The sequence below is a fragment of the Chiloscyllium plagiosum genome, unplaced genomic scaffold (genome assembly GCF_037043375.1).
Source record: "Chiloscyllium plagiosum isolate Xiang-an unplaced genomic scaffold, Cpla_swu_hap1 HiC_scaffold_8, whole genome shotgun sequence".
Classification (NCBI taxonomy): Eukaryota; Metazoa; Chordata; class Chondrichthyes; order Orectolobiformes; family Hemiscylliidae; genus Chiloscyllium; species Chiloscyllium plagiosum.
In genome coordinates, this window is record NW_028270146.1 from 99,281,464 (window position 1) to 99,307,752 (window position 26,289).

Here is a 26,289-nt window from a genome sequence, read left to right on the forward strand (position 1 = left end):
CCTTTACCTGCGAACATCTGCCCCCAATCAGCTTTTGGGAGTTATTGCCTAATACCGTCAAAATTAGCCTTCCTCCAATTTAGAACTTCAACTTTTCGATCTGGTCTATCACTATTTTAAAACTAATAGAATTATGATCACTGGCGCCAAAGTGCTCCCCCACTGACACCTCATTCATCTGCCCTGCCTTATTTCCTAAGAGTAGGTCAGGTTTTGCACTTTCTTTAGTAGGTACATTCACATACTAAATCAGAAACATTTCTTGTACACAGTTAACAAATTCCTCTTCATCTCAACCTTTAACACTACAGCAGTCCCAGTCTACGTGTGTAAAGTTAAAATCCCCTACCATAACCACCCTATTATTCTTACAGATAACTGAGATCTCCTCACAAATTTATTTCTCAATTTCCTGCTGGGTTTCTTTCTTTCTCTCTCTCTCTCTCTCTCTCTCTCCCCTGCACTGACCTGACCATGTGCTGTCTTTTGTCTGTCCCTCTCCCTTTTAAAAGTGCCGTTATTTTAACTTTTTTTTCCTCCAAAGTTCCAAAACAACGTAACCACATACAAAATAGTAATTGCTGCTCCCAGAATTCAAGGAAATCACCTCCACCTTAAATACCTCAAAAAAGGAGCAGCCCGTTACAGCCAGAACTTTTTTCCCATCCTCCATCTTGAATTACCTAGAATCATATTTAAGGAATAATGTATGCTAGCAATAGTTGAACATTCTTTCTGGTGCAAAATTACAAAAGGAAAAGTGGCCCAAGCAAAATTTATAAAAGAAAGCAAGTACTGCATTAGAATCAAACAGGAATCATATCAATTTGCTGGAAAAAGTGGCAAAGCTAAGGATTAGGATCAGTTTAAAATTCAGCAAAGGAGAAACAAGAGACTAATTAAGAGGTGTGAAACAAGAGTGTAAGAGTACTACATGAATGGTAATAGTAAGAATGTACAAACAAAAAGATGAGTGAAGACAAATGTAGGTCCCTTGCATGGGAGAAACAGGAAAATTGATCATGGAGAACATGGAAATGGCAGAGCAATGAAACAACTACTTGAGGTTTGGATTCACAGAACATGCAAATAATTTCCCAGAAACAGTAGAGAAGCAAAAGTCTATTGGGAATGATAAATTGAAAAATATTTATAATAAAAAAAGTAGAGAAAATAACAGAACTGAAAGGTGACAAATATGCAAGACTTCATAATCTACATCCTAAAGTAATAATGGAGGTGGCCATGGAGGTAATGGATGTTTTGGTTGTCATCTTCCAAAGTTCTGCAGATTCTCAAACAGTACCAGTTGAATGGAGAGTGGCAAATGGTTAGACAGTGTCAACATACATCTGCAAGGGTAAGTCCGCTTGACAAATCTACTGGAGTGTTTAGAGGACACTACTGATAAACAGGTTCAGCAGAATCAGTGGATTCGATGTATTTGAATTTTCAGAAAACATAGATAAAGCCCACATAAATTAGAGTGCTAAAGCACATGCATGTGGGATAATATACTAGCATGGAGAGAGAACTGATTAGCAGACAGGACACCAAGAGTAGGAATAAATAGATCTTTTTCAGAGTAGAAACTGGTAGCCAGCTTGGCACCACAGAGATCAGTGTTTGATCCCCAGCTATTCACAATACGTATCAACAATCTGAATAAGGGAATCAAATGCAGTATTTCCACATCTGCTGATGACACAGAATAAGGATGAATTGTGGATGGTGAGGAAGAGGTAAAGAGGCTTTCAGATGATTTTGGCAAGTTGAGAGAGAAAGAGAGAGGACAAATACATGGCAGCTGTCCACTCCTGTGTAGGAAAAACAGAACAGCAGAGTACTGATAAACTGGTGAAAGATATGGAAACATTGATGTGCAAAGGGACCTGGGAATCCTTGCACACCAACCGCTGAAAACAAGCATGCAGCTGTTTGAAAACCAAATGGAATGTTAGTCTTCATTGCAAGGGGATTTCAATACAGGAGCAAGGTTGCCTCACTGTAGCTGTACAACTGGTGCGGTTTTGGTATCCTTACCTCAGAAAGGATATACTTGCCACTGAGGAAGCACAGCAAATGTGCACTAGGCTGGTACGTGGGATGGCAGTTTATCATGCAAGCAAAGATTTACTCACTGGAATTCAGAAAAATGAGAGGAGATTTCAAAATTCTAACAAGGAGAGACTGGGTACACAAATAGTGTTCAGGTGAAGGAGCGTGGTGTTTACAACAAGAGATCACAGTTTCAGGTTGCAAAGTACACCATTTAGGACTGAAATGAGAAGACATTTCTTCACTCAGAAGGTAGTGACTTTGCGGAATTGCTTTCCACACGTGGCAGTGGAGGCCAAGTTACTGAATATATTTAAAAATCATACAGATAGATTTCTAGGCACTAAAGATATCAAAGGGATTGAGTAGAGAGTCAGAGTATGCATTGAAACAGAGGATCAGCCAAGATCATATTGAATGAAGGAGCAGGTTTGATGAAACCTACTATTTTCCATTTCACTATTTTGCATTTTCTATGTTTCTAATAATATGCTTGGAGGTGTGCAAAATATGATTAGTCCTCATGATTCAAAGCACCCATATATACACAGTCATTCCTCCATACCATGAGCGTTCCATTTTGAGAACCCCTGCGAATGATGAAACTCGTGAGTGTAGAGCTCACTTACACATAGGTTAAAAATAAGTTAAAAATTGCAGATACACAGGTGTTGATTTTTGTTATTACTTACTTTTTGGGGCAGATAGGTGAATTCCATGCAGGATTTATTTTACAGAGGAGTTATTGGTTTCAAAGGACACATAAAGACAATGTCACTTAACTCCCCACTTTATCTGTGACTGGTTCTGTGCAACATCCAGTGACCAAATGGTCACGTGAGTTGCCATAACAAGTTCAAATAACCTCCCTTCCCAGCCACTCCCCCTCTCTTCCACTCCTCCCAGCCACCTACCAGATTCATTCCTCCCACTGACCAACCAGGTCGTACCCTCTACCTGTCTTCACCTATCCTCACTTCACCCCCCCCCCTCCCCCCCCCCCCCAGCTACCCTTTTTATCTGCAGCTCCCCCTACACCCACCCTCAGTCCTGAAGGAGGGTTACATACAAAACATCGACTTTTCCACCTCCTGATGCTGCCTGGCTTGCTGCGTACCGGTCTACTTTGGATTCCAGCATCTGCAGTTTTTTTTGTCTCATAACAAGTTATCCACAGGTTATCCACAAAGGTGATGAGAGCACACAGGACTTGATGGTAATGCTGAATCCATGTGTTTGTTTGACATTGCTAGCCTACCTACTAAAGTAATATCTAAAGAAGCCGTATTTATCTGGATTTCAGCATTATACCATTGCAATCTAGATCATCTACCATTGTCTGAATCTGTATTCGTTGAATTAGGAATTTAGCAACCATCCCTCAGAAGCCAGAATCTTGAAAATAATGTATCCCCACATACCTGTTTGGCCAACTGAGTTAGTTTCTTTGCATCTCTCTTTTCCTCTTCTAATCTCTGAATTTCTTCAAGGATTTCACGTTGCTAAAAAAATAAGTTGAACAACATTATTACTTTTGTCTTAATTTTTTTTTTAAAAATCACACGAGTGAACTGGATGGTTAAAAATATGAACACAACATCCAGGTCAGGCAGTATCTGTGAAAATGGAAGCAGAGTTAACATTTCAAGTGACCTTTTAACAAAACTGAAAAATATTGTTTTAAAGCTGTTACATCTCTAGATAAAGCTTGGAATACAAAAGGAAGTTGCAGTGAATCTTCATAAATTGGTGATTACTACTTAGCTAAGTACTTTGGTCAATCTGTGGTGCCACACTTTTCAAACTATATCAAGATGGTGTGCAGAATGATTTACGAGAATGCAGGATGTAAAGTCTGTTATCTGCCAGACTGGAGAAGCTGGGATTGTCTTACTACAATAGCAAAGCTTAGGAGGAGAATCAATATAGGTGTTCAAAAATCAAGAAGTATTTTTATGGAGCTAACACAGGTAGTTCTCCTATAATGCGATGTTTGCATTCTTGAGCAACCCTGCATTTTAGAAAAATCATGCTTTAGAAACAGCGCTTAAAGTATTGGCAATGTAATCGCATTACAGTCAACACACTTTTTAAAAGTTCGCGCTTTAGAGACAATGTCCCCAATTTGTCAAACACGTTTCAGTGAATTCCTGTTAACAAAACGTGCATTACAGCAGAACAACCTGTAAATATAAAGAATTTCTACTTACGAATTCAAAACCAGGAAACAGAAGTTTATAATGTTTGCCAAAAAAAGCCACAGGGAAGGCATGAGAGTTATGAGAAGATCCCTTCCCTTAGTTAGGAAGGTATGATAAATTTAAAAGTTGGTGAAAGCAGGTTCAGCAGTAACTTTCAAAAGGAAATTGCATTTCTGCTTAAAAAGGAAATCACTTCAGAATAAATATCTAGGAAGTGGCACAAATCAATAGCTCTTTCAGAAAGCCGGCACAGAAATGACAGATTAAATAGCATTTCTGTATGCTATACAATTTCGTAGTTCCACTATACAAGACTAGCTGTCACAGATAATTCCCAGCGAATGAGTGTGGCCCTGAGGTCAAGGATTGGGAAGCTCATCAACGTTGTAACGGACTAAACTTTAGCAATACCACCCAAAACATCTGGGAACTTAAGTTTTCCAGACTTAAGGCGAATCTTTACAGGAGGAGATTATCAACTCATTAGACAAGCAAATGGAAGTATGGCATAGATTTTCAAAATTCATTTTAAGAACCATAGTTTCAGATATTCACTGATGAAAACAATAAAGGCGAGCCTAAATGTTTAAAACTGAAATCAGAAATTATATTGCGCAGATTTCTTTTTCAATTAGTGACTAAAACATTGGAAGAAATTATAGATCACAAATAACTTACTCCAGCCCATCAATCTCTATACACAACACATTGCAATCACTTGAAAATGTACTGTGGTACTCACACTGACATTTCTTCTTATCAGTCGCCATTTTAAGGCTTGAATTTTAAAATAGTTTACAGGGGCTTAAATCAAAGCGAGTACTTTGTCATGACAACAAACTACACTCAGTTTGAGGCAACATTTTTGAACATTTTTTGGTGAGACAGACAGTATTCGACACATTCATTAAAAATGTCATTACCGCATAGATTCAAGACTTTAACGTTACTATAAGAGTCATAGAGTTGTACAGCATGAAAACAGACCCTTTGGTCCAGCTCATCCATGCTGACCAGGTATCTTAAATTAATCTAGTCCCATTTGCCAGCATACAGCCCATATCCCTCTCAACCTTTTCTATTCATGTACCCATCCAGATGCCTTTTAAACGCTGGAATTGTACCTGCCTTCATCACTTCCTGTGACAGCTCATTCAATATGTGCATCACCTTCTGCATGAAAAAGTTTGCACTTTAGGTCCTATTTATATGTTTCCCCTCTCACATTACACCTATGCTCTCTAGTTTTGGACTCCCCAACCCTACCCTACCCTTGGAAAAATACCTTGGCTATTCACCCTATCCATGCCCCTCATGATTTTATAAATGTAAGGTCACCCCTCAGCATTCTATTCTGAGATATTTTTACTAGCTAGTAAAACTGATAATGTTCCCTTAATGTTCTGAAATTTTTCTCATCAAATACAAAGGATTCAATGACAAATGGGTTAATGGCATAAGGTAAAGGAGAGCCACCATAGAACAGTAAAATGATCAAAAGATAGATCTGCAAGAGCTGAAATTAACAAAACCAGAATCATTACTAGCAACTAACGTCCATAAACAACAAAAAGGGAGCAGTTACAATCTGAAATTACTCTGTTGAGTCTAGAAGACTGTAAAGTACCATAATCAAAAGATGTGAGCGCTGATCTTCAAACTTCTGCAGATTTTCATTCGGAAGCCAAGGACAAAGATCAGACTAGGAATGGAGCAAAGAATGGAAATGACAAGCAGACAAAAGCTCGTGTCATGCTTGTGAACTAAATGGAGCTGTTCCAAAGTGATCATCCAATCTGCATTTGGTGTATCCAGTACAGACAGGCGCACGTTGTGAGCAACAAATAAGGTATAATACGATGAAGGAAGACAGTGGCATGGTAGCAATGTCACTGAATTAGTAATCGAGAGGCCCAGGCTAAACCTCTGAGGACATAGGTTCAAATATCATGACTGCAGCCAAAGGAATTTAAATTTAATCAATAAATCTGTTAGAAAAGATAGTTTCAATCATGGTAGCTTTGAAACTACCATTTATAGTAAAAAGCCATCTGGTTCATTAACCTCTTCCAAGATACAATTCCAGATGCACAGTATTGTGGTTGACTCTGGACTGCCCTTGGTCCAGTAAACCAGTCTGTTCAAGGACAGTTAAGGATGGGCAAAAAGCACTGGCTTTGCCAAGGGCACTCACATCTCATCAAAGAATCATTTTAAAACAAGCATCAATAATTCATTGCTTCACCTGGCAATAACATCAGGGGCTCTGGAGAGTGGGAAATAAGGCAATAAAAGGGACAGGTGTTAGACGTCCTATGCATGCACAGAAAGTGCTGTGGGAGGGAAGGGGTTGTGGCAAAATGGTTCGGGTTGTGATAGAGGAAACAGTGTCTGGGTAATGCTGAAAAAAGTGGCTTCATTCAACATGCCGCTCAAGCAAAGGTTTAAATACTTGGATCACACCTTTTTTGGTCTGTTTCCCTGTCCAACAGCTATGTAGCTATTTGGACATAAATTAAGGCTTTAAAATGTAGACCTGTTACCTGTAACAATAAGATCCTGTTGTTTCTCAACAGTAGGAGATGCAATTGAAAGTACAGTACAAATGGTGTGAGTCAAGTGGAATGTCGACAGGCTATTATTCATCACTTGTTATTCAGCCTGTCGACACTCCACTCACACCACTTGTATGATCCTTTGATCTCTCCGCCTATAAATTCTGTGCCTATGTGCTTACCTCCACTTCACCTGACGAAGGAGCAGCGTTCCAAAAGCTTGTGATTTCAAATAAGTCTGTTGGATATAATCTGGTGTTGTGCGACTTCTGACCTTGTCCACACTAGTCCAACACCTCCACATCAATGCTGTTCCAGCCAGTGTACCACTTCCACCTTCAATAACCACAAGATCTACAGAACGTCTGCCATTTGTATTTTTTTTCCCATTTGTTCACAAGATGTGGGCATCACTGGAAGCATCAGCATTTATTGCCCATCCTTAATTACCTTCAAGAAAGCAGTGAATCACTGTACAGGCTGTTTATAAAACCACACTGTTAGAAATTTTGGTCTAGTGACAGTGAAGGAACAGAGATATATTTCCAAGTCAGAATGGTATGTGGCTTGGAGGTAAACAGGCAGGTGGTGGTTCTCCCAGGCACCTGCTGCCCTTGTCCTCCAGGATAGTAAGGTTTGCAGGCTTGAAAGAGCCTCAGTGAATTACTGCAATGCATCTTATGGATTGTGCAAACATTATGTCCCAGTGGTGAAAGGAGTGTATATTTATGGTGTGGAAGGGTTGCCACAAAGTCAGGGCTCTATCCTGAATGGTCAGGTGGATTAGAAACACAAAAGTATTAAATGTAAATCAACCCGGAGAAGTGTGAGGTGATGTATTTGGGGAGGGAAAACAAGGCCAAGGTGTACACAATAAATGGGATAATTAAAGGTGCAAAGGAAGTGAGAGACTTCGAAGAGCAATATTCAGGTGGGAGGACAGGTCAAGAAGGTGGCGAAGTGGAGACATGGAATACTTTGCTTTATTAGTCAAGACACAAAATAGAAGTAGTGGGTCTCTTGTGGTGCAGTGATGGTGTCCCTACCTTTGACCCAGAAGACCCATGTTCAAGACCTGGGTTCCAGAGGTGTGTCATAATATCTCTGAACAGATTGATGGCAAGAAAATGCATCTATAACTGCAGTAGAGCGGAGGAAAGAGGAGTTTTACAGGAATGTTTTTAGGACCAGAACATTGGAGTATGAGGAAAGAGTGGATGGCTGAGGTTATTCTCTGGAACAGTAGGCTGAGGGGAGATTTGACTGAAGCATAGAAGGTGGTAAGTGGCACGAACAGACTGGATGGAAAGAATCAATTTTCCTTAGCACAGAGGTCAGTTACTAGGGGACATAGAACTAAAGTGATTCTGGATTCAAGGCAAAAAAAAGGAAAAAAAGGTCACCCAAATGGGGGTAAAGTCAAGAACTCAAAGTGTCTGAATCTGAACCTCAAATTTCACAAAGTGCTGGAAAATGGGATGGGATGGGTGACTCATTTCTTGGCCTCAGACTTCTGTGCTGTAAGTTTATTTACATTTTCTAAACTTTCTAAATTCTGAAAAGGAGGAATGGGGAGGGATATCAGGAAGCAGCAAGGGAAGGCGGTACAATGGGCTGAGGACTGGCCGTTGGAGTTTAATTTGGATAAATGCGTGGTATTGCATTTTGGTAAACAAACAAGAGCAGGACTTATATAATTAATGGTATGGCCCTGGGTAGTGTTGACACACAGAGAGACCTAGGAAGTTAAGGTACATAATTCTTTGAAATTTGCAACACAAGTAGACAGGGTGGTTAAGAAGGCGCTTAGCTCACTTGCCTTTACTGCTCGAACCTTTGAGTATAGGCGTTGAGATGTCATGTTGAGGTTGTACAAGTTGCTGATGAGGCCTCTTCTAGAGTACTATGTGCAGTTCTGGTCACCCTACTATAGGAAGGATATTATTAGATTGGAGAAGGTTCAGAGAAGATTTACCAGGTTGTTGCAGAAATGGAGGGTTTGAGTTATAAAAATAACCTGCATAGGCTAGGACTTGTTTCACTGGAGTGTAGGAGGTTAAGGGGTGATATTATAGAAGTTTATAAAGTCATGAGCGGCATAAATAAAGTGAATAGCAAAGGTCTTTTCCCTAAGGTGGGAGAGTTCAAAACTTGGGTGTTTATTAACGAGGTGAGAGGAGAAAGTTTTAAAAAAGACATGAGGGGCAATCTTTTTTTTACTCAGAGAATGGTTCATATGAACTGCCACAGGAAGTGGTGGATATAGGTACAGTTACAATATTGAAAAGACATTTGGACAAGTACATGAAGAGGAAAGGTTTAGAGGGATATGGGTCAAACACAGGCAGGTGGGACTAGTTGAGTTTGGAAACGTGGTCGGCACGGACTAGTTAGACCAAAGAGTCTGTTTCCATGCTGTATGACTCTATGGTATCTCGGAACAGGTTGATTAAAAAAAGTACCTACAATAGAAGTAACGTATAATGATTACAGTAATGGAAAATTACTACAAGCAGGAAAAGAAAACGCAAAGGATCATGCAACACATACCATTTTTTCATCTTGCTTCTTCTTCTGTTCTATCCTGCGCTGTTCCTCCTGTGCAAGTCGCTGCTGTTGCTCCTGTTGGTTCTTCAGCATTTCCTCATAGAAGGATTTGGAGGGAGGAATGTTGTTTTCACTGAGAAACGCCTGCACATGATCAGCCAAGACGAATATCATCACCTACCAAGTGAAACACCATTACACAGGGTTACAACTAACATTTCATCCCTCAGGAAGAGCAACTGTGAGACACGTCTATACAGTCATTAAGAAGAGTTATGTCCTACAGAGGCCAAATGTCTTCGAAACAGGAACAGGAGTAGGGCATTCAGACCAGAGGCTGTTCTGCCATTCAATAAGATTGTAACTGATCAGTGGCCGAACTCCATTTATAACAGCCTTTCATTCATATACTTTAATATCTTTGTTAAACAAAAATATATCTATCTTAGATTTAAAATTAACAACTGATCTAGCATCAACTGCTATTTGTGGAAGAGAGTTCCAAACCTCTACTGCGCTCTGTGAATATAAGTGTTTCCTAACATCTCTTCTGAATGCTCTGGCCCTAATTTTCAGACTATGCTCCCCAGTTTGAAAACCCCCAACCACTGGAAAATGTTTATCTTTATCTACTCAGTCTGCCCCTGGTGGTATCGGGACAACTTTGATCAATAGCCCCTTAACTTTCTGAATTATAGAGAAAACATGCCTAATTTGTGTAATTTCTCTGCATGCCACAACCTCAAAGCTCAGGTATCATTCCAGTTAACCTACGCTGTACTCCCTCCAAGACCAATATATCCTTCCTCAGCTGTGGTGCCCAAATCTGCTCACAGCAGAATATAACCAGGGTTATGTATAACTGTAGTACAACTTCTGCATCCTTATACTCCAGTCCACTAGATATCAAAAAAATAGCATTCATTCACCATCTTGATTACTTTCTGCACTTGTCCATGGCATTTTAAAGATCTATGCACCTGAAACCCCAACTCTCTTTGGGCATCCACTATAGTGAACTTCATATCACTTAGAAAACACTCTGATCTATCTATTTTTTGGTCCAAAATGGAAAATATTACACTGGCTTACACTGAATTCCATCGAGCACAGTTTTACCCATTCAACTAGACTATCAATATCCCTTTGTAACTTTACCCTATCATCTACACCGTCTACAATGCCACCTAAGTTTGTGCCATTAGCAAATTTGGTCATATGACTTTCAATTTCATTATCTAAGTTATTAATAACGAATGTGAATAACTTAGGCCCTAACACCAGTCCACCTATGCTTTGCTCAATCTCTGGATTGAGTTGAGGTAACCAATCTTGGGCAGGATTACAACTGAAGCTTTTGTCTTAACTCCACAAATTAAAGGAAGGAAACTGGTCGAGTTACTGGACTGCTTGCCTGTGACACCTGGCAGAAAAGCAAAAACGCACATTTTTTGGACAGAAAGGCACTCAGCTATGAGGTTATGTCCAATTAAATGGTCCACAGGGCATATAGTGAGCTTCTGCATAAAACAAATTTCCATTTGAAAGCAACAGGTTCTTCAGTCCTTCCTGCTTTCAAACTTGTACCTCAGCACCAGTCAACACTTTGCAAGGAGTTAAGTGATGAAAGAAAAAATTATTCCAACTTCCCTCTGTTTAACGTTGCCTGTGATTATTATTTTACCTGAAGACATAAAGCACTTAGTTACACATTAGGAATTACAAGATTGGGAAGAAGAACAAGTTTGAATTTATCAGATACAACCTAGGGGCTGACTATTTGCCACGATTGTAGGAATTAAATAAGTTTTTATAGAAAAAGGATTACTACGTCCTACTATCTAGTTATCTGGATGGCTGATTTGATGTGAACAGCACAAGTTTCATTCTTGCACTGTCTGAGGTTACCATGAAGGTCCTGTCATCTGAACCTCACCTGAGGTTAAATTCACTACCTGTTGTCTCTCCATTTCTCTATTGACTATGACAACTACACCTTTTTTTCACTAGCTGCAGGTATGAACCTCAACCATCCTAAGGATCCACATTAGCAGAAATGACAGTGAGACACTAAGGGATTAATTTGGTCTGCTGACCTTCAAGAAATTTAAAGTCCCAGGGATAGGGTGGTACGTTTTTCTGTCTTGCAGGTTGAATGTAAAAAAAATTTACATTGCCATCGCCTACTATTCAAAATCAATTTACATTGTCATCACCTGCTATTCAGAGTAAATTTACACTGCCATCTCCTGCTTTTCAGAATCAATAAGAGTATTGCAGTTAAAATTCTGACCACACCCTGCAGTTAAAAGAACGATTTACACCAGATCTCCTCATTAAGTTCTGATCTATATCATATGGTTTCTGGAAATAATCAAATCACATCATGGTGTCTTGAGTGGCATGTGACTATGGGGGAGCGGCTGGGGGTTGTCTTGTGGGCATTACTGGCTCGGATGTAAAATTCTGTATTAAAGGGAGGACTGATCCCATTGTTCAGAGATCTCTTGACACACTTCACAAGCACTGCAGAGAGTGTTAAGGGTTCCTCCAAAAGCTTGGACTTGCTTAATATATTTTGGCTGTTCACAGAAGTTGCCATGTTGCAGTTGCATCAAGTGTGTAAGAATCTCAAGAAAGAGAACCTAACAACTGGACAGGAGCTCTGTACAGCCTAAGGCCTGTATCAGAATTTGGAATAGACTAGATCCAAACTCTTATCGATAGGATAAGAGAAAGACCTAGGATGGAAGATTTCTGTTTATTGCACAAGAATGAAATGTAAGCATACATAATCACAGGGGTATAAATATCGAAGGTTTTCTGTATGTATCAGACAGAGTTCTGCTTAGACAGCCTAAGTCTGAAATTGTTTGAATAAGTTAACCCTACATACCTATTGCCTCCTGTGGTTGGTGTAGGGAGATTAACCACATGCCATCTTCACCTTCCAATGTCAAAAGGGAAAGGAGTCACTATACCTGGGAGTTCCACAAAATAAGCAAAGCACGATCCAATAATTGTAAAGTATTTTAAATTTCCCTTGATTAACTGAGTTAACCATGTAAAACAAACCTCCACACAAATATTGAGTACTTTTTCCAAGGAAAGCATGGAAAGTCAAAATGCCCTAAGATCTGCCACATACTGCAGTACTGGGAAACATTTACAATCATCATCACCAATTATGTTAGCCCTCTTGAAAAATGGATCTATGCATGTTGGGCTAGTACAAAAGAAGATTTAGCTATGTAATGCAACTGTAGATTATAGATTAACAGGACATTACCTTTCTTTATTTACTGAAGCAAAGCCTTTAAGCACTTATATAGGACAAATATGATACAACACTTGTGATTCTTAAGACAGTAGGGCACCAAGTGCATAATATAAAAAGCAAACATTACGCTGTGATATTGGGCTCAGATTACATTAAACTCTTGACTCTTACACACAGACTCTCATTTCCATACCTCTCCACAATGATCTTTAGCGAGCTTCACCAGCTCTGCATGCAACCGGTTGCGCTTCTCATTAGACAGGCCTTTTGTTCTCTTTAGCTCAATTTCTGGAGGTCTGTGGGAACGACAGTGAAGTAGCATAAATACAAGATCAGTCAGGATATTGTGCATAAAGCTTCAGCCAACAATGATGCATTTCATCAACCCAGTGCAAAGCACACGTCAAAATCTCACTATCACTGAGCTTGCGAATTAAGAGTACTTTTCTTACCAGTTTTATCTCTTCCCCTTGACTGAAGACTTTATTGATTACTGGAGTTTATCCAATGAGGAAGTACTCAACACTTGCTGTTACAGTGCTGAGGCAGTTAAATTTTATACTTAAGCCATCAGATGCTGAGAGCAGACCACTCAGTCGTGAGCACTGCATTTGATCCAAACCATTCACGCTTAGACGTGCGAACACACTAAACCTCAGGATGAGAGCCCAATAAAATTTTGCTTTCAACTCCAGCTTTACATCAGCCTGAGAACAGAACTTGAGGCTGAAGGAGTTGTAAGTTGAGGGTTAAGAGTTTATAATAACCACATCATCTTAGTTTTCTGTACTTTTGACTGCGCACTGAAATGAGAAAGGAACTATTTTAAAAACCAAGGATTGTTGAAGGATTCCTGCGCCAATTAAAAGGAAGCAACCTGAAATTTATTATAAGTATTGTTTACACAGTTGCTTGTTCAACCAGTAGTAGAAGCCTAGTTTCAGATGGGCTGGAGCCAAGAGGTGTATTTCAATGGAGCTTTGGCTGGCAACAAGTTCCTGATTTATCTATGAACTCGAAACCAATTATCGATGACAAAAGCTTTCTGCCTGCCAACAGTTATGTAATTGGCTCCCAGGTAGTAAAGCAACTTGGGGGAGTGAACCAAAAACAGAAATTGCTGGCAAAACTCAGCAGATCTGGCAGCATCGGTGGGGAGATACTTTCTGCTTGGGGAGGCTATGGCCTAGTGCTATTAGCACTGGACCGTCAATCCAGAGATCCAGGTAACATTCTGGGGACCCAGGTTCGAATCCTGCCACAGCAGATTGTGGGCATTTGTATTCAATAAGAATCTGGAATTAAGAGTCTCATGATTACCATGAAACCATTGTCGACTGTAGGAAAAATCTATCTGGTTTATTAATGTCCTTTAGGGCATGAAACGGCCATCATCACCTAATCTGGATTACGTTTGGACTCCAGAACCACAGCAATTGGTTAACTGCCCTTTGGGATGGGCAATAAATGCTGGCCCAACCAGCGACACCTTCATCCTATGAATGAATAAGAAAAAATGCTTCCAGACCTGCTGAGTTGTACCAGCAATTCCTGTTTTCATTTCAGATCGCCACCATCTGCAGTTCTTTGTGTAACTTTGGGGGAGTGAATGTTTGAAAGAAGCAATATGATCTGAAAAGATATGTTATAAAGCGGAGGTTGGCCCCCGTCTGAGAACTAAAGACCCAAAGGGGAGCATTTTGCCCAATATTCTGTAAAAAGTGTGCGAGAAAGGTGTAACCAGTCTTTCAGCAATGTCTAATGGTTAAATAAAGTAAATCCCTGACACTCACTTTAAAATTAACAAGTGACAATTTATTTAACTCCAGCAGTGAAAAAATTAACTAAACTATTAACGAACCGAATAAATCCCTTCTAACTACTAACTATTCCCGAATAAAACAGGATTCTAATGGTGTGCTGTTCCAATAAACACAAGTCCCACTCATATAACAAAAAAAAACAGAATTCAGTCTCTCGAAATTACACAAGTTACGTGTCTTCCAGAATGTTCTGTGCGTCTTCCAATGGAGGAATGCGTTTTCCGCTGATTCTTCTATCAGAAATGCCTTCTTCATCATTCTTCTGTCAGAAATTTAAATGGTGTTTTTTCTATAACATAGATGACTGTGAGAACCAATTTCTCTCAAGAGAGAGAGCTAAGGGCACTTAGCTCTGACAGATGGCAGTTAGCTCTCGGATCTTTGTCCAACTGCCTCCTTCTTTTGTACCCTTGATGATATATCAATATTTCTTACAATAGGATTGGTCCTATGTTGTTGAAACTATCAGATTTTAATCTAGTAAGTTTCTGGTATCTAAGGGCCTGATTCAAATTGATTGTCTTCATAAAAACTGCTGCTTGACCTGCTAACTGTACGGCCTTTCTAAAGAAGATAGCTTTTAAAGTGGCATTCTGGTCAGTATGAGAATCAAGTCAGCAAACCCTGTGGATAATGATCGTTGGACTGCCTTCCCAGTATTTCACTCTACTCATGACATCCATGTGTATTCCCCCCCCCACCACCTCTGTGTCTATGTTTGTAGGACAGGTTGAAGTTTTAATGAGGCGCGTTAGACGTCAACAGTTTGTAATTGTTTAACTGCAATTAGAATTTATTGATTTGTAATAAATAATGATTGTTCTTACATACAGAAACCTAGTCTGTGCTTTCTGTCAAACTGGGTCTTAAAAACAGGTAAATGGGGGAATTCTGCTTTCTAACAATCTTTAACTTCTGTGACAACTCCAGGAATAGTGAGGCTCGATTCCTGGTGCACTACTCCAGTGAGGCATGACAAGTTGGAGTCAATCAATTTTGCATGTTTATGGTTCAGCCTCTCACTAAATAGACTTGCTGACCCAACATGAGCTGGACTCATAGACAACACCACCAAAAAATGCAACACAAAACCGCATCAGTATGTGAATACACAAATTATATGCAGAGGTCACAAGAAAGAAAAGTAAACATGAATAAAGGATTAAAGTGCCAGCAGCAACCCTGGCAGTCATTAAGAGTCAAAAATATATACATGTTACTTTATCTGGGTGTACAACATTCCAGTGGGATTTGACACATGAAGGCAGTAGCCATTCTGAACTTTGTTGAAGTGACACAAGTGTGACTTGAGCCTAACTTGCAAATACAATTAAGGCGTTGTGCTGTTCCAATAGGTTGAGTTCAGATGTGGACTGGTGTAAAAGGTATAGCGCGAGAGTGGGAATATGGACAAAGCAGATTGCGTGTGTGTGTATGTGTGTGTGTAGGTTACAATCAATAGGAACAGAAATAGATTACTCGGCACCTCAAGCACACTTAAAATACAATTAAATCATGGCTAATGTGTTCCTTAACGCCATTTATCACCCTTGATCCATATCCCTCTATGTTCCTACCCAAGAACATTTCTCTCTTCCTGCCTGGAAAATTCTAACTGACCATCCAATCTTTTGCAGTGAGTTTCACATTTTCATCATTTTGTAGAAAATGCTTTGTATTAAATACCTTACCTCTAAATGCAAAATTATGCCTTGCTGTTCTAGTCATCCAGCTAAGGAAATACTATAAATTCATTTCTAATTTTAAACACTTCATTTAGATTACCCATCATCTTCTAATCAGTAGAGAATAAAAGTTAGAAACCAGCACTCATAATTCAACACAAAGTCTGGATTAATTCTGGTGAATCTATGCTGTACCCACTCCAAGGTGATTTCATTCTTCCTGAAACACAACGGACAAATCAAAGGACATCACTCCAGAATGCCCAGCGTAGAGAGAATTTACAAAGTAGTCTGACAGTTAGGATGGTTATTTGAAGTGTTAGTATATGTGACTTAATAGGCAGCTATATTTCTGAATCAACATGGGCTGTATGGGCAGAAATTGGGGGAAGGGCATTGCAATCTCAAGCTTACCAAGTGTACAGACCATTAGCATCATTGTTCACTTGTTTATTATGCTGTATATAAATAAGATATTTTGTGGGAGGAGTGCAGCTCTTTAGTTCTAGCATAAGAGCATAGAACATAGAACAGTACAGCACAGAACAGGCCCTTCAGCCCACAATGTTGTGCCGACCACTGATCCTCATGTATGCACCCTCACAATTCTGTGACCATATGCATGTCCAGTAGTCTCTTAAATGTCCCCAATGTCCTTGCCTCCACAACTGCTGCTGGCAACGCATTCCATGCCCTCACAACTCTCTGTGTAAAGAACCCGCCTCTGACATCCCCTCTATACTTTCCTCCAACCAGCTTAAAACTATGACCCCTCGTGTTAGCCATTTCTGCCCTGGGAAATAGTCTCTGGCTATCGACTCTATCTATGCCTCTCATTATCTGTATACCTCAATTAGGTCCCCTCTCCTCCTCCTTTTCTCCAATGAAAAAAGTCCGAGCTCAGTCAACCTCTCTTTATGAGATAAGCCCTCCAGTCCAGGCAGCATCCTGGTAAACCTCCGCTGAACCCTCTCCAAAGCATCCACATCTTTCCTATTTTCGGACGACCAGAACTGGATACAGTATTCCAAGTGCGGTCTAACCAAAGTTTTATAGAGCTGCAACAAAATCTCACGACTCTTAAACTCAATCGCCCTGTTAATGAAAGCCAAAACATCATTTGCTTTCTTAACAACTCTGTCCACTTGGGTGGCCATTTTAAGGGATCTATGTACCTGCACACAAAGATCCCTCTGTTCCTCCACACTGCCAAGAATCCTATCCTTAATCCTGTACTCGGCTTTCAAATTCGACCTTCCAAAATGCATCACCTCGCATTTATCCAGGTTGAACTCCATCTGCCACCTCTCAGCCCATCTCTGCATCATGTCAATGTCCCGCTGCAGCCTCCAACAGCCCTCTATACTGTCAACGATACCTCCAACCTTTGTGTCGACTGCAAACTTGCTGACCCATCCTTCAATCCCCTCATCCAAGTCATTAATAAAAATTACAAACAGTAGAGGCCCAAGGACAGAGCCCTGTGGAACATCACTCACCACTGACTTCCAAGCAGAATATTTTCCTTCTACTACGACTCGTTGTCTTCTGTTGGCCAGCCAATTCTGTATCCAGACAGCTAAGTTGCTCTGTATCCCATTCCTCCTGACCTTCTGAATGAGCCTACCATGGGCTACCTTATCAAATTCCTTGCTGAAGTCCATATACACCACATCCACAGCTCGACCCTCATCAACGTTTTAGTCACATCCTCAAAGAACTCGATAAGGTTTGTGAGGCATGACCTGCCCCTCACAAAGCCGTGTTGACTGCATTTAATCAAGCCATGCTCTTCCAGATGGTCATAAATCCTATCTAACACCTTGCAGACGACAGACGTGAGACTCACTGGTCTGTAATTGCCAGGGATTTCCCTATTTCCTTTCTTGAAGAGAAGAATTACATTTGCCTCTCTCCAGTCCTCAGGTGCGACTCCAGTGGAGAGCGAGCATGCAAAGATCTTCGCAAGTGGCGAAGCAATTGCATTTCTCGTTTCCCAAAGCAGCCGAGGACAAATCTGGTCTGGGCCTGGCGACTTGTCAATCTTAGTATTTGACAAAATTTTCAGCACATCAACTTCCTCTATCTCTATCCATTCCAGCATGCACACCTGTTCTTCAAAGGTTTCATTCACTACAAAGTTTGTTTCTTTCGTAAAGATAGAAACAAAAAACTCATTTAGGGCTTCCCCTACCTCCTCAGACTCCACACACAAGTTCCCTATGCTATCCCTGATCGGCCCTACTCTTTCTTTGACCATTCTCTTATTCCTCACGTAAGTGTAAAGTGCCTTTGTGTTCTCCCTAATCCGTTCTGCCAAGCCTTTCTTGTGCCCTCTCCTGGCTCTCCTCAGACCATTTTTGAGCTCCTTTCTCGTCTGCCTGTAATCTTCTAGAGCTGAGCTTGACCCTAGCTTCCTCCACCTTATGTAAGCTACATTCTTCCTTTTGACGAGAAGCTCCACCGCTCTCATCATCCAAGGTTCCTTTATCTTACCCCTTCTTGCCTGTCTCAGAGGGACATATTTATTCATCACACGCAACAACTGTTCCTTAAACAGTCTCCACATGTCTATAGTGCCTTTACCATGGAACAATTGCTCCCAGTCCATGCTTCCTAACTCATGTCTAATCGCATCATAGTTTCCTCTTCCCCAATTCAATATCCTCCCATTTTGCCTAATCCTCTCCTTCTCCATAGCTATGTAGAATGTGAGGCAGTTGTGGTCACTATCACCAAAATGCTCTCCCACACAAGATCTGCCCCGGCTCGTTTCCGAGCACCAAGTCTAGAATGGTCTCTCCCCTCATCGGCCTGTCAACGTACTGAGTTAGGAAACCCTCCTGAACACACCTTACAAAAACAGCTCCATTCAAATCTTCTGCTCGAAGGAGGTTCCAATCAATATTGGGAAAGTTAAAGTCACCCATTACAACAAACCTACTACGTCCAACACTTTTCCAAAATCTGACGACCTATGCTTTCTTCAATCGCCCTGCTGCTATTGGGAGGCCTGTAGTAAAGGGAAAAACATTTCACAGAGGAAGTGGAACACGTGTCATCTGTCAACAGCATCTTCTGCTTAAGGTCTACTAAGGGAAGTACACAAATCTAGTTGGAAAAGCTATTTGTCAAACATGGCCAAGAAGCAGTTTTCCTGTAATGACTCTATTTACTAAATTTCGAACACTGTTTTGTCATAGTGTTTTTCGATATCTACATCACAAACTTCTTTGCTTGTATACATTTATTTGGCAGATGGTATTCTCTGCCTGCTGGCAAAATAGAAGAACTTGATAGGTATTTACTGGAGATTATGGAACTGTGGTTATATCAACCCCTTCACAGCAGAGGAAATTCAGATTTGGATAAGTTCAAAGAGACAACATTGTATAGCTGTGGATGGAAGTATGCTGGACATATCTACAAGCGAAGGACTGCTATGGTTTAAGAAGGCACCCCAGCACCACCTTATCAAAGGTAATGCTGACAACACCACCTTTATTGGCCACTATCAAACAATAAGGCAGAAAATAGGAAGGAGATAGAGTGTTTGGTGTCATGGTGCAATGATAAAAATCTCTCTCTCAATATTGCAAAACAAAAAAAACTGACCATTGCATTTAGGAAGAAATGCGTCCGTAGTTTGATCAATGGAGCTGAGGTGGAGAGGGTTGAGAAAGTCAAGTACCTAGGAGTGACGATAACCAACAATCTGTTGGACTACCAGTCAAAAAGGCACAACTTGCTTGGTATGGCAACTGCTCTGCCAAGTACAGTAAAAAACTACAGAAAGTTGTGTGCACAGCCCAAACCATCACAGAAGCCAACCTTTCATTTACAGTCCTTGTTGCCATGGGAAAAAAAAACCCTCCCACCCACCACTCTCTTCCAACTTCTTTCATCAGACAGAAAATACAGAAGCCTGAACACATGGTCCAACAGGTTCAAGAAAAACTTCTGTTGTTAACAGACTGATGAATGGACCTTTCTAATCTCAAATCTAATGCTGATCTTACTTTTGTGCACCTCCTGTGCAGTCGTAACCTTGTATGCTTTGTTCTATCTAAGCACCCTATGATCTGTATGTTTCTATTTATTACAATCTGCTTGTATTGCATGCAAAACAAAACTTTTCACTGTACTTAAATACATGTGACAACAATAAATCAAATCAAATTAGGCATGGACAACGAGTACTGGCCTACCAGTGACAGCCACATTTGTGATCAAATATTTTTAAAAATTAACACAGAAGTTACTTTTGGACAAGGAAATTAAATGTCAAATTGTAACAGGTCTCTCTGAACTGGCATCAGGTTCCAATTTTCTTCGGACAATAAAACAACTTTAAACTAGACACAGCACTGCAAACCTTTAAATTTCCTCCACACAAAAAAAACACAAAAAGATCTGGATTTGCAAATTAAAAGGTTGCCTTTTACCACAAAGAGGCTTTTGCACCTTTTGACAGAACAACAGGTTTGTGAACCAGTTTCACTTTCCAATAGCCATAATAGTCAGCACAGTTTCATGAAAGGGAAATCATGTCTGAATCATTTATTTGCGTTTCTTGAGGAGGCCTCCCCACTATCCCCTCTGGTTGAACCAGTTGATGGTTGTAAGTGGACTTCCAGAAGGTGTTCAACAAAATACCTCACAAAAGGTCAAATCATAAGATAACAGCTTATGGCATTGGAGGTAGTACATTGGAGTGAATAGAAAATTGATTAATGGGCAGGAAGCAGTGGGTGGAGATAAGGGGTTCTTTTACAGGTTGATAACCGGTTACCAGTGGGTTTTACACAAGGATCACTACTGTGACCACAATGTTTACAATATATATTAATGGCTTGGAGGAAGGAAGCAAATGTACTGCAGATTTGCAATGACACAAAAATATGTGGAAAGCCAAGTTATGAGAGGGCTACAAACAGTTAGGGAGAACTGTTCTTTAGTTTTCCCTAAAAAAACCCCAACAACTTCACAATTTCCCACATTATTCTCCATTTGCCAATGTTTTGCTGATTATTTAATCTATTAGTATCTCCCCAGTTAATTTTGTTGAGGAGAACAAAACAACATATTACTTAATGGAGAAAAACTGCAGAAAGCTGCAACATAAAGGAACTTGGGTTACTTGTGCACAAAATCATAGAATATCTACAGTGTGGAAGTAGGCCATTCGGCCCACCAATTCCACTCCAACCCTCCGGACAGCATCCCACCCAGACCCACCACCTTTCCTATCCCTGTAACCCTGCATTTCCCATGGCTAATCCACCTAGCCTGCATATCTTTGGACTGTTGGGAGAGAATGTGCAAACTCCACACAGTCAGTCACCTGAGGAAGAAGCAGCAAATAATCAGGAAGGCTTATTGAATTAAATTTATTTCAAGTGTATTGGAGTATATAAGGGTAGGGAAGTCTTACTGCAACTGTACAAAAGCGCAGGTGAGACCATCTCTGGAGTATTGTGAGCAGTTTTGGTCCCCTTATTTAAGAAAAGTTACCATTTCATTGGAGGCAGTTCACAGAAGGTTCACTAGGATGATACCTGGTGTTGAGGGATTGTCTAAATGAGCAAAATCTATACAGATTGGGGCTCTACTCATTGGAATTTAGAAGAATGAGAGGTGATCTCATTGAAACATAGAGGTTTCTTAAAGGGTTTGACAGGGTAAATGCTGAGAGGATGTTTCACCTGATGGGAGAGTCTAAAGCCAGACAGCATACTCTCAGAATCAATGGGCAGCCATTTAAGACCAGGTTGAAGAGGACTTTCTTTTCTCAGAGGGTTGAGTGTCTTTGGAACTCACCACAGTCAGCTGTGATTCCTTGTATGTATTTAAGGCTGAGATAGATGGACAGATTCTTCACCGTTAGGAGAATCAAAGGTTATGGAGAAAGGGCAGGAAAGTGGAAATAAGGAGTGTCGAATTAGCCATGATCCTATTGAACGGCAGAGCAGCCTCAAGGAGCTGAACAACCTACGCTTGTTCCTATTTCTTATGGCCAAATGGCATAAATGACAACACTGTGTTGTCTACCTTTGTCTATGCTATACCTCTGTTTCCAAAAACTTTAACTTAAGCGCTTTCCATATTGTCCATTGTGTATATCACATACATTGATTACAGTACTCATTAAATCAGACTAATTTTAGCACAATAATTTTGACAACTACCATTTAAATAGAACTGCTTTCATAAATGACAAACACTATGTTTTACAGCTATCCATACAAATGACAAATTTGAATTTCAGCAACGTGAAGTTAAGTGGTGAGCAATTTAAGACACAATCACTTACTTACTTTCTAAGTGATGCAAAGTCACTGTGGTGACAGTCTTAAATTGGATATTGCAAAAAAATGCACAATAGTACATTTTCTCTCTTGATATCTTATTTGAGGCAGGTTGAGACCAGCTGTAAAAGCCCGAACAGCTATGATTCTGGATATCACACAGTACACATACAAACTTGGATCACACGCAGTTGCATGTGGGAGATGGAAATGACAAATTGATACAGATGGTAACTTCAGACACGGATTAAAATTAAGAGACAATTTCTTGGAATGTAATATGAATTTCCACCATTCTGGGCAATACCTCTCCTCTTTTGAAAACTCTTAACACAGATCACTGATGTCAATCAAAGCTTTTGCAACTCCAACAAAACTTGATGGGGCACTTGGACAAAGTCTTAAACACAAATCCATCACCTTGAAATTTAGCTATTTTGTTCAGGCTTTTATAACTTCTCCTAACGTTCTCATGTCATGTTAAAGCCTCAACTCTGCAGTGGAGCTTTCAATATCCCTGGTATTTGTGATCCGTTGCAAGATATTTCTCTCCTTGCTCATTCTTATACAAACAGAGTCATAAACCAAATTTCCATTAAATTTTGTGATCACTTCCACTCTTTTTAAGTAGGATATTATTTTCCTAATCAATTTCTGACATGTTAAAATCATCAGCAAGTACCGTTAATTCCTTACCAACCACCTTCCTTATCCCTTCCCAAATTTCTGGATCAGCACTTTTACCCAGCCTGTAATGGTCCAAGTCATATCACAAGGAATAGCTCACCTTTGCTAACATCTATGAACACTTGCCTTTCGGTTGTATTTTCCCAACCCCATGAAAGGTGGGATTGGAAACAAGAAAATTGGGCAAAGCCATGTCAGTCAACTCCCTGACACATTCCTACCTCTGACATGCTTTTCCAACATTGGTCTGGGACCAGGTTCAGCAATTCTCGACTTACAGATAATTTTGCCCCCACCAAACTTCCCTTTCTCTCTACCTTCACACCCTGAACCCCCTCCACCATAGCCCGCAGTGTGGAGGCCGCCGGCTGACTGAAATCGCAGGCCAGAATACGATCAAAGCTGGAGACTCCATACCCTAATGGCCTCTTAAAGATTAAAGGCAGCAACCACATCCATCACAATTCCTATGGAAGGCATGCTCCTGCACTGCAACAGCCTTGCTGTTTTCAGGTCTCTTCAGCTGACAACTGCTGTGCAGGCAAGTGTGGGCACCTCCATGCTGAGGGACCCTCACACTCACCTGACTGGGCAATGCCCTTCCCTCCTTACTGGACTATATCTTATAAGTTGCCTACAAAACATTGCTTGGTGCCCTCATATCTTATTTGTCAGCTATTGTTCATTAATGCAAGCACTTTGATTCTCTGGTTTCACATTTACACGCTTACCACATACTAGCAATATCAGCATTTTCCCACCCTCCCAACAATAAAGTTAACTTATCAAAGTTTTTTCAACCTATGCAGCTGGTTTTTAAACAGTATCTTCTGGTCACCAGTCCTCAACAGTTTCAGAGGTATAAATTTGCTCTGCATTGAATTGGAAATAGAGTCATAGAGATGTACAGCATGGAAACAGACCCTTCGGTCCAACCCGTCCATGCCAACCAGATATCCCAACACAATTTAGCCCCACCTGCCAGCACCCGACCCATATCCCTCCATATCCCTTCCTATTCATATACCCATCCAAATGCCTCTTAAATGTTACAATTGCACCAGCCTCCACCACATCCTCTGGCAGCTCATTCCATACATGTACCACCCTCTGCGTGAAAAAGTTGCCCATCAGGTCTCTTTTATATCTTTCCCCCCTCACCCTAAACCTACGCCCTCTAGTTCTGGACTTCCCGACCCCAGGGAAAAGACTTTGCCTATTTATCCTATCCATGCCCCTCATGATTTTGTAAACCGCTGTAAGGTCACCCCTCAGCCTCCGACGCCCCAGCCTGTTCGGCCTCTCCCTATAGCTTAAATCCTCCAACCCTTGCAATACCCTTGTAAATCTTTTCTGAACCCTTTTAAGTTTCACAACATCTTTCCGGCAGGAAGGAGACCAGAATTGCAATATTCCAACAGTGGCCTAACCAATGTAATGTACAGCCGCAACATGACACCCCCCCCCCAACTCCTGTACTCAATACTCTGACCAATAAAAGAAACCATACCAAACACCTTCTTCATGATCTTATCGACCTGCGACTCCACTTTCAAGGAGTTATGAACTTGCACTCCAAGGTCTCTTTGTTCAGCAACACTCCCTTGGACCTTACCATTAAGTATCCAAGGAGCAGGAGAATCGATGTTTCGGGCATGAGCCCTTCTTCCGAAACGTCGATTCTCCTGCTCCTTGGATGCTGCTGCGCTTTTCCAGCAACACATTTTCAGCTCTGATCTCCAGCATCTGCAGTCCTCACTTTCTCCTTGCCATTAAGTGTATAAGTCCTGCTGAGATTTGCTTTCCCAAAATGCAGCACCTCGCATTTATCTGAATTAAACTCCATCTGCCACTTCTCAGCCCACTGGCCCATCTGGTCAAGATCCTGTTGTAATCTGAGGTAACCTTCTTCGATGTCCAATACACCTCCAATTTTGGTGTCATGTGCAAACTTACTAACTGTACCTCTAATGCTCACATCCAAATAATTTATGTAACTGACAAAAAGTAGTGGACCCAGCAACGATGTGTGCAGTTATGCCCGGCCTAACAACTGTATGCACAATCCCACCAAATTCCAAAGTTCTGGCAGAGAGAGGACCAGGTACTCACACATCTGGGTACTTGACTGGGCAATTGACATGTAAATCCACAGCAACGTGACTGTCTGCAACATTGATCAATCCCCGAGGGTGCAGCGCAATGCAGATTTCTGGGGGACGTTTCACCTGGAACAGAGACCTTAATTCAGAAACACAAGCAACTCCGACGCTCTCTGTCTAATTCCCTCACCCGCACAATCCCTGATCCCCACCACCCCATTTCCCACATCCCTCACATTCGCTGGTCACCCCTTCCTGCTGACTCCTCTGCTCATCCCACAGCCTTTCGTGCAAGATATCCCCAGATCCACATTCTCCCATCCTCCTGCCATCCTTCCCCTTTTTCAAGTCCCACTCAATGCCCACATCCCCTGCCCCAGTCCTTCCCTGCACTCCCACCCCAAACAATTTCCTCTCCCCACTTACCACTCTCATCTCAGCCTCCTTTAATTATACTACCCTCACCTTCCCTTTAATATCACACAATTGCTCCATCCTCCTCCCTGGCTATTACCACCTTCCCCGTCCCCCTCACCTTCCATGGGTCTTGCTCCCGGAGGTCACTGAAATCCTGGCCATAGATGGAGTTCAGGGCCTGTACCTCGGCCTCCTGTTGCTCCGAGTGAGATTCCTGCTGGGGGCCGCTCATGGTGGGACCTAATGCTGCTGCTGCTGCTGCTACCGCCGCCGACGCGGGGCTCGCGAGATGCGGCCGGGCCGCGAGGACACACCGCCGCTCCGCATCTCTCCGACCGCACTCTCACCCCGGAACCGCAACCGGGCCACAGGGCATCAACCTCCGGGTCACGTTACCCGGGGCAACCAGTCCTCTCTTCCCTACCCGCATTCTCGTTATCCACTTCCTTGCCCTATTTCCCCCTCCTCCCATCCCCATCCTTCCCGTTTTCCATCTCATTCCCGTTTAAACCATCATTCCTATTTCCCCATTCGCTCCTGACCCTCTTCCCCCCCCATTTCCATCTCTACCTCAATTCCAATCTCCCCCTTCCTCCATTTCCCCCACCTCCCCATTTTCCCCCACC

The 26,289-nt window shown here is 41.3% G+C and overlaps 1 protein-coding gene across 1 annotated transcript in view; it reads right to left on the reverse strand.

Moving 5' to 3' along the window:
* eif2ak4 (eukaryotic translation initiation factor 2 alpha kinase 4) overlaps positions 1–25,989 on the reverse strand; it is a 128,399-nt gene extending 102,410 nt beyond the window's left edge. The window contains exons 1-5 of the mRNA XM_043698267.2: positions 25,782–25,989; positions 25,257–25,372; positions 12,835–12,937; positions 9,365–9,538; positions 3,480–3,560 (exon numbers count right to left, since the gene is read on the reverse strand). Coding sequence (XP_043554202.1) covers positions 3,480–3,560; positions 9,365–9,538; positions 12,835–12,937; positions 25,257–25,372; positions 25,782–25,895 — 588 coding nt within the window. The 5' untranslated portion in view covers positions 25,896–25,989. The remainder of the gene's footprint in view (positions 1–3,479; positions 3,561–9,364; positions 9,539–12,834; positions 12,938–25,256; positions 25,373–25,781) is intronic.
* Between the last annotated feature and the right edge of the window lie 300 nt (positions 25,990–26,289).